Raw genomic sequence first — 12,859 nt, 5'->3', positions numbered from 1 at the left:
GCCTGGCCAGCCTGGGTGAGGGGCTGATGGCTGTTTTCAGGCTGGCCACACGCTCTTTAGGGTGGGGGGTCCCCACTGGGTTGCCTGGCCAGTCTGGGTGAGAGGCTGAGGGCCGTTTTCAGGCTGGCCAAGCCCCCCAGGGACGGAAGCTCCCAGCCTCTCCTTTTATTTTTTTTTAATTCTGGGATTTATTTACCTTCTATAATTGAAACTTTGTTGCCTTCAATGGAGCTCACAGCTGGCCACGGCATGCGGGAAGGTTGGCTTCCTCCATCACTGGAGCAACCAAGCCTCCTGCTCACTCCAGCTCCGTGGCTGCTGGTCACCATCTTGGTTGGGTTAATTTGCATATAGTCGCTCTGATTGGCTGGTGGGCATGGCTTAAGGCATAGCAAAGGTATGGTCAATTTGCATGTTTGTATTTTATTAGATTAGATAGAGCTCTTCCAATTTGCCAAGCAGGAGGTATTCAAGAAAAATATATTCAGTGGCACTGTTAAAGTTGGTAAGGCAGACCTGATGGTAATACCAAGATAGATATAGGAACCACAATGGGATTTTACAGTGGGGAGAGAGATTGGGCCCAGTATGGGGGAGATGAAGAGAATTTATAGCCAAGTAGCAGGGGTGGGGATCTGTGGATAGACAGTTACCAAGAGGAAGCATCAAGTGTCAGGGGAATCTGGCCACATCGACCTAACAGGATCTTTGCCGCAGACAAGCAAGGGTGATCAAACATCACCAGGGGGATAATAGAGGATGAGAAATCCAATCCAAAAAAGAAGGTAAAGGATTCTGGTTAAACTGACTTAGTTTAAGCAGCCTGGTTCTTGCTAAAACTAGATTTTACAAGGCACAGATGGGCCTGGAGAAGTTTCAGGAGCCTTTCTAAAGTTTTGGTTAAACACAGAATCTTTGTGAGAAGTAATCCAATAGAAAAAGTACAATAAATATGAAGAGGCAATTCATAGAAGAGCAAATCTAATGACCAACATGCTTATAAAAAAATACTTCAATTCAGTAGTAATCTGGGAAATGGACATTAAGGTAACAGTAAGATATGACTTTACATTGATCAAATTGTTAGCAATAGGGGTGTAAGATGAAAACATCAATCAAAGACAAGAATATATGAAAAAGGTACTCAAATATTGAAAATCAAGTTTGTGACAACACTTATGGAGTATGTTTGGCTTCTTGCTTTCAGCATTATGTTTAGGCAATTCATTGATACTGTTACATGCAGTTCATTCATTCCCATTACCATATAACATGTTATTGTGTGAAATACCAGTATTTGCTTATCCATGCTACTGTTGATGAACATTTGGGTAATTTCCATAGTGTGTATACCAGTGTACACTTTCACTGTCAGGATATTGGAATTCTCATGGTCCACATCCATTCTAACAAAGACCCTTTTGAAACCAAGTTTCTGGTATTAAAACCCAATGTTCTTTTCCTTTTATCTAAATGTTATTTAAAGGTAAGAACTTGGTAGCTATTTTCTCTTATAAATTCCATTATTTTTTCTAAGACTTTTATTCTTTGTTCATTAAGCGAGGTTCCTTTTTTATGCTGGAAAATATATCTGTGCTGAATAGAGTTTAGTAGGGTCAGCAATGTATCAGAGGCCTCGTGTAAGTATTCAGCTTCATTGAACCCAGCCTCTTCTATTTTTTCTGCATGGGTGAAAAGAATGGCAGTATAATTCTTCCAAGCATGTCCCAGAAGCTCCTGAAAGAGAGAAGTTAAATGGTTATTTTCCTTGGACTATATTTCTCAGAAACGAACAAAGGAGTTGTTATGGTCCAACATATATAATCAACAAATATCCATGTATATCATGTTTCTAAATGTTGATATATGTAATGGGAAGTGAAGAAGGGGGTCAGATAATGTAAGCAAATGGAGAGATAGGTATGGGCTTTTGTGGGAAACTGTTTATTGCCTTCACTATCTGATAAGCATAGACAGAGAACCCCCCGAAGGCTGGGTGCCTTTGAAGCCCTAGCAAAGGTCGGAGTTAGGCGCCTCCTCTGTTTGTCCAGACAGTGGAAGCTGAAACTACTCTCTCATTTATTATTATGTAAATCCTTGCTGATGGGTTAGTCTGTCTGTTGCCAGGGGTCACCTGCCTAAGGGCTATGCTATGGGTGCATCCCAGATGAATAAAAGCTTGGTGAGGCCTAAGCACGGGAGGCAGTCCATCCCTTTGAGTTGGACTTGCCCGCCTGGTCCCCCAATATTTCAAATTATCTCTTGTCTTTTCATTTTCATTTGTGTGCGGCTCTGCTTCCAGTTCCTGTACCCTGACCCACGCAGGACGTGGGAAGGAAACACCCAACAGGCTTTGTAAAAAATAAAGTCTTTATTTTGCCCAGCTGGAGTGGTTCAGTGGCTGAGCTTCAACCCATGAACCAAGAGGTCACTGGTTCGATTCCCAGACACGACACATGCTCAGGTTGCGGGCTCCATCCTAGTAGGCAGTGTGCAGGAAGCAGCCAATCTATGTTTCTCTCTCTTCAAGTTTCTATCTTTCTCTCCCTTTCTCCCTCTCTCTCTAAAAATCAAGAAAATATTTTAAAAAATAAATTAAATGGCTTTAGTTCTCTATTTTATTTTACTGTTATAATTTATGTATACACATCCTCAAAACTGCATATTACCAATGCTGCAGATGATACATAGCTGTCCCCTCTTACTTGTGGTTTCACTTTTTGCAGTTTTGGTTACCCCCAGTCAATCATATTCACTGGGGGTCTTGGAGCATATCCCCCAGGGGTAAGGGGGACTACTGTATTTACATTTACAACATTCAGCAATCATTTATATTTGCCTATCTACCTAAACCTATTAGAACCATTGAATTCCTGTCAGTCAATGTATCCTGGCCAAGGAAATTGCCGTATTTTTGTTGTTGTTATTGTTGTTGAATTGTGTTATTATCATAGCTAAAAATGTTTTTAAGGATTTACAATTACATAATCTGGTTACATGTCATGGAAAAGCTAAGATCAAAATAGATTTGGTAATTTGGAACAACTACAAAATGTTGCAGTGATTCTCATCCTCTTCACTTCACATGCCTAGAATCAAACACAGTTTATCAGATGACTTCCTCTAATGTGGTTGAAAAACACTGAAGACTGGTGTTCCTTTGTTTAGTAATCTGTGGAAGTTGGTTATGTAATAAATTCTTGTTTGATTAGTGAAAATAAGCAGAAGGAACAGCATGTGGCAAATTGTTCATGCAATATGAAAGGCATCTAGAAATAACCATTTAACTTTTTTGAATATTTTCAGTTATACGAAATCATGACAATATGACAGTAAAATAACATTCCCTCCATTCCAAACACTCTCATTATCAAAATATTTCCAAAGCAGCTATAGTTTGTAATAGCCAGAAAAATAGAAAATGCTTAGGAATAAAAACAGAAGATCTCTAATAATCAGAAGAGGGGAGATCACCTAATATTTATGCCAGATATTATTATAAGCACATGAGCTCTTTTGAAAATGTGCTGCTCTGTGAGAAATACTATAATTATCTCCATTATGATATAGAGAAATTGATGCTTAGAGAATACAAACCCATAGAGAGGTATTAGTATGAACTCTGGTTTAAAAAAAAAAAAACTTGAAAAAATCAAAAGACAATTTGGGAAACTTCAATGTATATAACAAATATAGGACTAGTATTTATAATATGAAAAAATGACTATAGTGAAAGAATAAAAGGAGCAAGGGAGGGAGGGAGGGAGGAAAGACGGAAGGAAGAAAGGAAGGAAGGAAGGAAAAGAAGGAGGGAGAGAGGAAGGAAGAATCAGGACATATAAATTTAATGTGAAAATACAGGAATTTGGGGACAATATTTTAAAATTAGAAACATCTTGAGTCCATGGTTACTCCTAATACAGGCTGACTTTTATCAGAGCTATTTATTTACACATCTTTATAACTTGACTATGAGCTCTTTGAAGACAAGTTATATGTCTTTATATATAAATCAAAGCCTCTAACACATTGTGAACTCTTAATTAATATATTTTGAGTTAATTTGGAATTTGGACCTGCACCATCATCTCAAATATAAGGTTTAGGATTTTCTTTATTTATTTAGTCTAAATTTTTGAAGCTTAAACTTTGGTACACATAATTATACTTTCCGGTAAAACTTCTCTTTTGTTCTGTAGTTCATTATCATGGATTTGCCTAGAGGTCCAAAATTTTTCCTCATATCTGTTCAGAATTTGTCTTCACCATAGAATAATTTCTAGTTTAAAAATGCCCTGCTTTCAAGAAAATCTGAATTGAAGCTTCAAGATCAGTACAAGAGAATAATTATTTTTAACAGAAAGATTCTAAAGTTTACACAAGGATTTTTCAAAGTGCTACTTTAATTGGCATATTCTTATGTGCCTTTTAAAAACATAAATTAGCAAAACTTTGATTAGCCCAACTTTTAAAGAACATAGTTCTTGTGTAAATTTAAGTATACATGTAATGCCAGTAGCACATTTTAAAAATGACATAGCAAAATTAGCAGACCTCTTCAGAGTTTGTCATATATTCAGTACATTTCTCATGGGAGAGGAGTCAGAGAAAACAAAATAAAAGCTGGTGTTATGAGTTGAATTGTGTCTCCTGTATTGAAATTCTAACCTCCAGAACCTCAGAATGTGACTCTATTTGGAAGTGGGGTTCTTGCATTTGTAATTAGTTAACATAAGGCCATAGGATGGGCTTCTAATCCATTGTGATTTGGTGCCCTTCTAAACCAGAGAAATTTGGACAAAGACATGAATACAGGGATTTCACCAGGTGAACATAAGGATGGCCATTCATAAGCCAAAGAGAGACCCCTTGGACAGATCTTTTACTCACAGTCCTTAAAAGGAACTAACCCTACTAACATCTATTTCAGACTTCCAGCTTCCAGAACTGAGAGAAAAATTTCTGTAGCTTCAGCCACTCAGTCAATGGTACTTAGTTATGGCAGCCCTAGCAAATTAATACAAGTGGTTTAAAAAAATTAATGAGGGAAACCAAGATGGTGGCATAGGTAAACACTGGAAATTGCTGCCTCCCACAACCACTTCAAAAATACAACTAAAAGACAAAACAGACATCATCCAGAACCACAGGAAGGCTGGCTGAGTGGAAATTCTACAACTAGAAGGAAAGAGAAAAGCACACTGAGACTCAGAGGAGGTGCGGAAGTAAAGTACAGAGGTACGGAGGCTTGAGCGCACGCAGAAAGGGGCTGGCAACGGAGGACGCCAGTGTCTTTTGCAATCAGGAGGGAGGCTAAAGCTCCCGACGGCCCTGACTCCAGTGAGTCTCTGGGGACCCAGACTCATATCTTTGCAATCTGAAAATTACCTAACAAATTGCAGCTGGGTCAGAGAAACCCAGAACTTCCAAAAAAAGAAGACCCAAGGCCCCATAGCAGCTTTCATTGCTTCACAGCTGGGCCTCATCTGGGCACCTTCAAACCCCAAACAAAGAAGAGGAATCTCTTCATAGCTCCTGGTGGGTAGCCTCAGGCAGAGGCTAAATTAGCACCTCCTTAGAGATCCAAGAGCCAGTGTACCCAGTGGTCAGAGTGGGGCCATCCAGAATACAACTCCTCAGATCCATAAGGGACACACTCAGGGGGCAGACTCAGTGAGCACCAAAGCCCCACTAAAGCAAGTCTTGCCCTAGAAGGGTGTTTCCAGCACAGAAGTTCTCCCACTGCAGACACAGCTGATTCTCACAGCCAATTGGCCTGGAGGTCAACTCCTCCCAGTGATACCTACAACAATCAAGGCTTAACAACAACAAGACTGTGCACAAAGCCCAGAAAGGGGTGCACCAAGAGTGTCCACCTCAGGTAATTGGGGAGGCTGAGCCACTGGACCCTATAGGACACCTAGCACAGAAAGCCACCCTATCAACACAGGGAAGCATAAAAAATGCGGAGACAAAGAAACAGGTCATAAATGACAGAAATGGAGGAAAGCAAACTACAGGATATAGAGTTCAAAACCACACTTATAAGGTTTTTCAAGAATTTTCTAGAAATCGCTGATAAACTTAGTGTGATCCTCCATAAATTTAGTGAGACCCTTGAGGATATGAAAAAGGACCAACTAGAAATTAAGCATACACTGACTGAAATAAAGAATATTATACAAAGTTCCAACAGCAGACTAGAGGATCGCAAGAATCAAGTCAAAGATTTGAAATACGAAGAAGCAGAAAACACCCAGCCGGAAAAGCAAAAAGAAAAAAGAATCCAAAAATATGAAGATAGTGTAAGGAGCCTCTGGGACAACTTCAAGTGTACCAACATCCAGATTATGGGGGTGCCAGAAGAAGAGAGAGAGCAAGATATTGAAAACCTATTTGAAGAAATAATGACAGAAAACTTCCCCTACCTGGTGAAAGAAATAGACTTACAAGTCCAGGAAGCGCAGAGAACCCCAAACAAAAGGAATCCAAAGAGGACCACACCAAGACACATCATAATTAAAATGCCAAGAGCAAAAGACAAAGAGAGAATCCTAAAAGCAGCAAGAGAAAGAAAATCAGTTACCTACAAGGGAGTACCCATACGACTGTCAGCTGATTTCTCAACAGAAACTTTGCAGGCCAGAAGGGAGTGGCAAGAAATATTCAAAGTGATGAATACCAAGAACCTACAACCAAGAATACTTTATCCAGCAAAGCTATCATTCAGAAGTGAAGGCCAGATAAAGAGCTTCACAGATAAGAAAAAGCTAAAGGAGTTCATCACCACCAAACCAGTATTATATGAAATGCTGAAAGGTATCCTTTAAGAAGAGGAAGAAGAAGAAAAAGGTAAAGATACAAATTATGAACAACAAATACACATCTATCAACAAGTGAATCTAAAAATCAAGTGAATAAATAATCTGATGAACAGAATAAACTGGTGAATATAATAGAATCAGGGGCATAGAAAGGAAGTGGACTGACTATTCTCAGGGGGGTTGGGGGGGAAAAAGAACAACTGTAATAATCTGAACAACTAAGATTTAATTAAAAAAAAAGAAGCTTGTCAACTCAACCTTTTGACAGTTGCTAATGGATGCAGTTAACATAACTATTCTTGAAATCTACAATATATTGACAGGTGTTTTGGTAAGAGCAAGTTTTTTATACCCTTAAGGGTTATGCAATTTTACTTTCCCAGGACTGATTGCAGACTCTTGACACAGTATTCATAGATGTATTCTGTTTTCTCTGACAGGTTTATATATTTATTACTGTTTATTAATTATTAAGACATTAGATTTCATTGGGAAAATATAATCTTAGGTAATAATAAAATCTAACTTAATAGTCTTTATTTTTTTGTATTTCTCAGCTTCTGATAGTTACGTTTTGAAATCTCCTAGCTTTTCTAGCTTATTTTTAGATTTTTTGATTTTCTTTAAGTAATTCTTAGTTTTTGTTTTATACATTTGAGCCTCTGTTGCTAGTTGAATAAATATGATTATTTTGGTCATGGTTAATTATTTTTCTCATTTTATATATAACTATTTTCTGTTGGACGTTTGGGGATTTTTTTGGTGTATGTTATTTAACTTTACTAGTGTAAAATAAAATACAGATATAGAAAACCATAAAAAAATTAATGAAATGTTAAGTATATCAGGTCTAAGTTCTAAGAATAAAAAGATTCCTGGGTCATTTACAAGAGAATAATTTTCTTTCTATTTATTTTTTTTGTTAATCCTCACCTGAAGATATTTTTCCATTGACTTTTAGAGAGAGTTGGAAGGGAGGGGGAGAGACAAGGAGAGAGAAACATTGATGTGAACTGGCATGCTCCCTGATCAGGGTGGGGAATTGAACCTGCAACCAAGGTACATGTCCTTGATGGGAGACTGGAATCAAACCCAGACCCTTCAGGCCACAGGCTGACGTTCTATCCACTGAGACAAACTGGCTAGGGTTAGAACCACTTTCTATGCTTGCTAAAAATGCATCAGAATCTTTAGGGATGAAACCTGGAAATTTGAACTTTTAAAAGCACTCTAGGAGATCTATTCATTCTGCAAAACTTTATTGAGGGTCTGCTTTGTTCCAGAAGACACTGTAGAACAAGACAGATACATTTCCTGCTTCTAAGTAGCAGAGATTCTTATTTTTTTATTAAACTAATAACTGAGGAATTGGTCAGGATAGATTTGTTCCTCTTTTTTCCCCCCCATAACGACCGAAAACGACAACCGCGCTCTCAGCCACCAGCCCGCTTTGCGCGCGCACCTCCGCACCTGAGTATTTTCCACACTGCGCCTCCTCTGAGCCTCGGTGTGCTGTTATTTTTCCTTCTAGTTGAAGAGTCTCTCCTCAGCCAGCCTTCCTGTGGTTCTGGGTGATGTCCGTTCCATCTTTTAGTTGTATTTTTGAAGTGGTTGTTTGTGGCAGCAGTCTCTGGTGTTTACCTATGCCGCCATCTTGGTCTCCCCCCAGAGATTCTTGTGTATTAACTAAACTTAGAACTGAGGAAGTGGGACAGATAGAAAAAATAATACTTACAATTTAGTATAATTGCAATTGTTGTGATAGAAAATATATTGGTGTTAGAAGGGCGGACATTTAGCCCAGTTTGGGGGTAGATGGAAAGTGGGGGTAAAGGAAGGTGTCAGAAAAGTTTCTAGCATGTGATGATGCCTTGAGCACAGGAATTAATGAGGGAGTTATCAGGTAGCGAAGACATACCAAGTAAAGAGAGGGATTGAACAGTGTTAGGGATTATAGGATTGGGATTTTTTCTATACAACTATTGATCCTTCATCACTCTTGTCTCTGAAAGTTCCTCAAATTTAGAGGTAGATCTGATATTCATCCGATATGTTATAAATGTGTTTACATGAATTGTCATAATATTGAAATGTGAAATACAAGTTAATAAATAGCTCCTGCCCTTAATCCCTTGATCCTCCCCCAGATTCCACCCTCTCCGTATTAGATGATGCATGGGCCATATTTGTCATTAAGTATTTTAAAAACATCACCATATTAACATTTGTGGGGCCTGGCTGGTGTGGTTTACTTGTTTGGGCATCGTCCAGTGCACCAAAAGGTTGCTGGTTTGATTCCAGGTCAGAGCATATGCCCTGGTTGAGGCCTTGATCCCCAGTACAGGGCTTGCAAGAGGCAGCCGACATTAATACATTTCCTTTTTGTCACCAACACATACTTTAAAGCATACTATGATTCAGGGAAAATGAGTTAAAGCACCCAAAGAAAATAGATTTGTGAGTTCAATATCACTTACGAGTCCATGTATTTAGCTATTGGGAAGTTTTCACATGTAGCTAATTATTTATGAAAAGATAGTCATATCCTGAACTGTGAGAGAAATTGTACTTGTGAATAACTGCCAAAAATAGAAGAGAATGGTTGATTTAGCTTATAATCTTTAGATTGATTTTTGGCCAGAAAATAGTTGAATATTTGAAAGTAGTGTCATTTGGTGTATAGTCAACATGTTAGTGGCCAAAAGTGTTCTCTATGGACCCAGAGAAAGAATAATCACAGTTGATTGATACCTTACTTGAAAATCCAAGAGCAAGATAAGTTAATGTAAGTTATCTGGTGTTAATAATTTAAATAGAGTACTAAGCTAGACGGAAAATTTACAATCAATTGTGAATTTGTTCGGTTTCAGAGTGCTTAATGGGTAGGAGAGTCCATCTAGTCCTTATGGGACAACTAGTTAGGATATAGACTTTGTTTTCCAGGAATTATATTCATTTCCCAGGACCTCACCAGCCCTGCCCCATTTGTTTGTGGTTGATGAAATCATAGCATCTGGACTTTTTAGGGGGAAACTTTTAAAAAAGCCAACTATTACATCAACTGAGAAAAAAAATTATCATGAAAAAGAAGACAATAAGGACCATTTTTTATATTTTATGCTGTTCCCTTACTCTCATCCCACTTAAAGCACTACATTTTCCTTCTCAAAGAGCTAAAGTTGAATGATAAGACCTCGTTAGATCAGATTCAGAGAATTTTAAACTTTAGAAATATCTGTCCAAATTGCCTTATTCACAGATGATGATATTGAGGTTGCGTTGTTAATGGCTTGGCCAAAGCAACGTAGCTGACTGTTGGCAGGTCTGGGCTATAACAGAGGTCCCTGGACTGCCAGGCCCACGACCTTCCCATGAAATTGGGGCTTCTCAGCTTTTCCTTAATAAGCCAGTCAATTTTTCTTCCCATGTTTTCTCTTTTCTAAATTAATAAGGAAGTTCTTATAGTTATAAATCAGGGCCATGTAAATTTGATTTCACTCTTACTTTCTTTTGTAGCCTAGCAAGATAATCCCAAAGAAGGCTACAAAAAATGCCCTAATTTTAGAACAAGACAAATTCCAACAATACAATCATAATGACCACAGCTAATATTTATTGTATACTTGACATTTGCTATTGTGTGAGTATGACATTATCCCAAAGGTACTGCAGTAGACACTATTATCTTTCCCAATCTATCAATAAAGAGATGGAAGGTTAGAGAAGTTACTTGCCCAAGGTCACAAAGCAAGTAAATAACTAAGTAGGAACTTGTGCACAGGTATAACTTACTTCAGAATCCATGTTCTTTACCTCTAAAATGTGTTGCTCATATCTACTAGTTTGTTTGAATGGTACGCATCACAATCTGAGTAGTGATGATAACAATAAAAACAATAACAGTAATACTAATTTTCAGTGAACCTACTGTATAATTCAGGCACAATGCTGAGCATATTACATTTATCAAATATAAGCCTCAGAACTCTTTAACATAGGTATTATCTCCATTTTATAAATGAGAAACTGAAGCCAAGAAAGTCTTAGTACCATTTATAGCCATATACCCAGAATTATAATAAGGCTTATTTTCCAACTAAATTCCATCAAAAACCTATGCTGATGATCTTTGCTTAGTATTTTCAGGTCCTGCATTGGCCTTTCTCAGCCTTTTGTATACATATCCACCTATAACATTAACAGTCATGTTCATTCTAAATAAAAATAAATGTTTAAAGCCTGATTATGTACAATAATAATACATGATACCATGACAGTGGAAAGAATATGGTTGTAGTCAATTCATGGATTCAATTTCTTACTGTTTCCTGCACGCTAGCACTTTCCTTAAGGTGACTTTACTACATCTGCTCTGATCCATTGTGTGTGTGTGTGTGTGTGTGTGTGTGTGTGTGTTTAACATTCAAATGATATTCAAATAATATTAAAAAGAATCATTTTCTTTATTTCCCAAGTTTTGCTAGATGACTCACTGGCATTGCTACCTTTTTACTGTAAATTAAGAAAGGCCTAACATAAATAAAGAAAAAAGGATTATGAAGGGAAATGTTTCAGTTGTCACAGCTGGAAGCCTATAATGCATCTGTAAAATATTGGAGCACAAATTGAGAGAGACATGTAAAGAGACAACAGGGAGTTACAGGGAAGAAGAGGGCACTTCTCTGGCATTGGCCTTAAGACACCTTCCAGGGCAGGCAGCAGTAAAGGCTGATGGCAGATGTTCTGTTCCCCATTTTTTATCATCCTGAAAAATAAAACAATCCAGGGTGTGTCTGCAACAAGAGGACCTTAACAACTCCTTGTGCCTTCCTAACAGCTGCTGGTCCTGTTGAATATTCAGACATTCTGCAGCTGCTCCCAGTCTGTGAGCACATCCAGATGGCTGCCACCAGTATCTGAGTCACCTTCAGGAAGAAGGTCATAAACAATCAGCCTGTGCTTGGGCGACCTTCAACGGAAGATCATGGTGGAAACCCAAAATAGGGCTGCAATGCCTCCCAGGGGTCGTGGGCCCCTCAGGATTACCAAGTCTCTCTCTCTCTCTCTCTTTTAAGAATTGTTGTGAGTTTATTTGAGCCAAACTGTCAACATATGCTGGGAAGCAGAACCTCAATGAATTGAGAGAATGCTCGGTTACATCTATATTTATACATTGTAATCAAAGGAAGGGACGTAGGTGGGTTACATGAAATCCACTGGTGATAGATTAGAGAGGCAGGAGAAAGCAAAGTGGGGAAACCCCTGGGATTGGATACTAAGTCTTGACTGCAGAGTTCTCCTGGGAGAGAATGTATATATTCTCGAAAAAATTATTATAGATTTGAGTTTGGCCCTAGCCCATCTTTAACTCCTGATTGGACACTAACTTAAGGAAGGCAGCCATAAGAGAAGGCCGTATGCCAGATACCACTTAAAAAGATTGGAGATAAGTATGAATCAAACTTACTTTTATAAAAAAAATTAGGGGATTGTAATATTCTTCTATATCTCAAAACTGGAAAATAAATCAATTTTCAAAATGTATGTCTTTTAAATACCCTTTGTGGCTCAGCATAAGACTAGCATAGAGAATAATTTGAAGACATATGGAGAGAGTCAGGTTAGTTTTGAGAAATATTTGTTTATGCATTTACTGAATTTATTGAATTACATCCATCTATAGCTCAATCTAAATGCTTATTTAATAGCAGCTTTAAATGAACTTTAAAAACTGTTTCATGCCCGGCTGGTACAGGTCAGTGATTGAGTGTCGATCTATGAACCAGGAGGTCACGGTTTGATTAGGGTCAGGGCACATGCCATAGTTGTGGGCTTGATCCCCAGCAGGGAACGTGCAGGAGACAGCCGATCAATAATTCTCTCTCATCATTGATGTTTCTATCTCTCCTTCTTCCTTTCTCTAAAATCAATAAAAACATATTTTATTTTTTATTTATTTATTTATTTTAAAATATATTTTATTGATTTTTTTTTACAGAGAGGAAGGGAGAGGGATAGAGAGTTAGAAACATCGA

General features: G+C 38.0%; 1 protein-coding gene across 2 annotated transcripts in view; it reads right to left on the bottom strand.

Moving 5' to 3' along the window:
- Positions 1-1,188: 1,188 nt before the first annotated feature.
- The window catches only part of GIMD1 (GIMAP family P-loop NTPase domain containing 1), a 20,273-nt gene continuing 8,602 nt past the window's right edge, over positions 1,189-12,859 (bottom strand). For both annotated transcript variants that reach the window (XM_014544716.1, XM_005872424.1), the window contains exon 3: positions 1,189-1,737. In XM_014544716.1, the coding sequence (XP_014400202.1) occupies positions 1,477-1,737 (261 nt within the window). In that variant the 3' untranslated portion in view covers positions 1,189-1,476. The remainder of the gene's footprint in view (positions 1,738-12,859) is intronic.

The sequence above is a fragment of the Myotis brandtii genome, unplaced genomic scaffold (assembly GCF_000412655.1).
Source record: "Myotis brandtii unplaced genomic scaffold, ASM41265v1 scaffold38, whole genome shotgun sequence".
Classification (NCBI taxonomy): Eukaryota; Metazoa; Chordata; class Mammalia; order Chiroptera; family Vespertilionidae; genus Myotis; species Myotis brandtii.
This window is presented reverse-complemented; position numbering and strand designations above follow the sequence as displayed.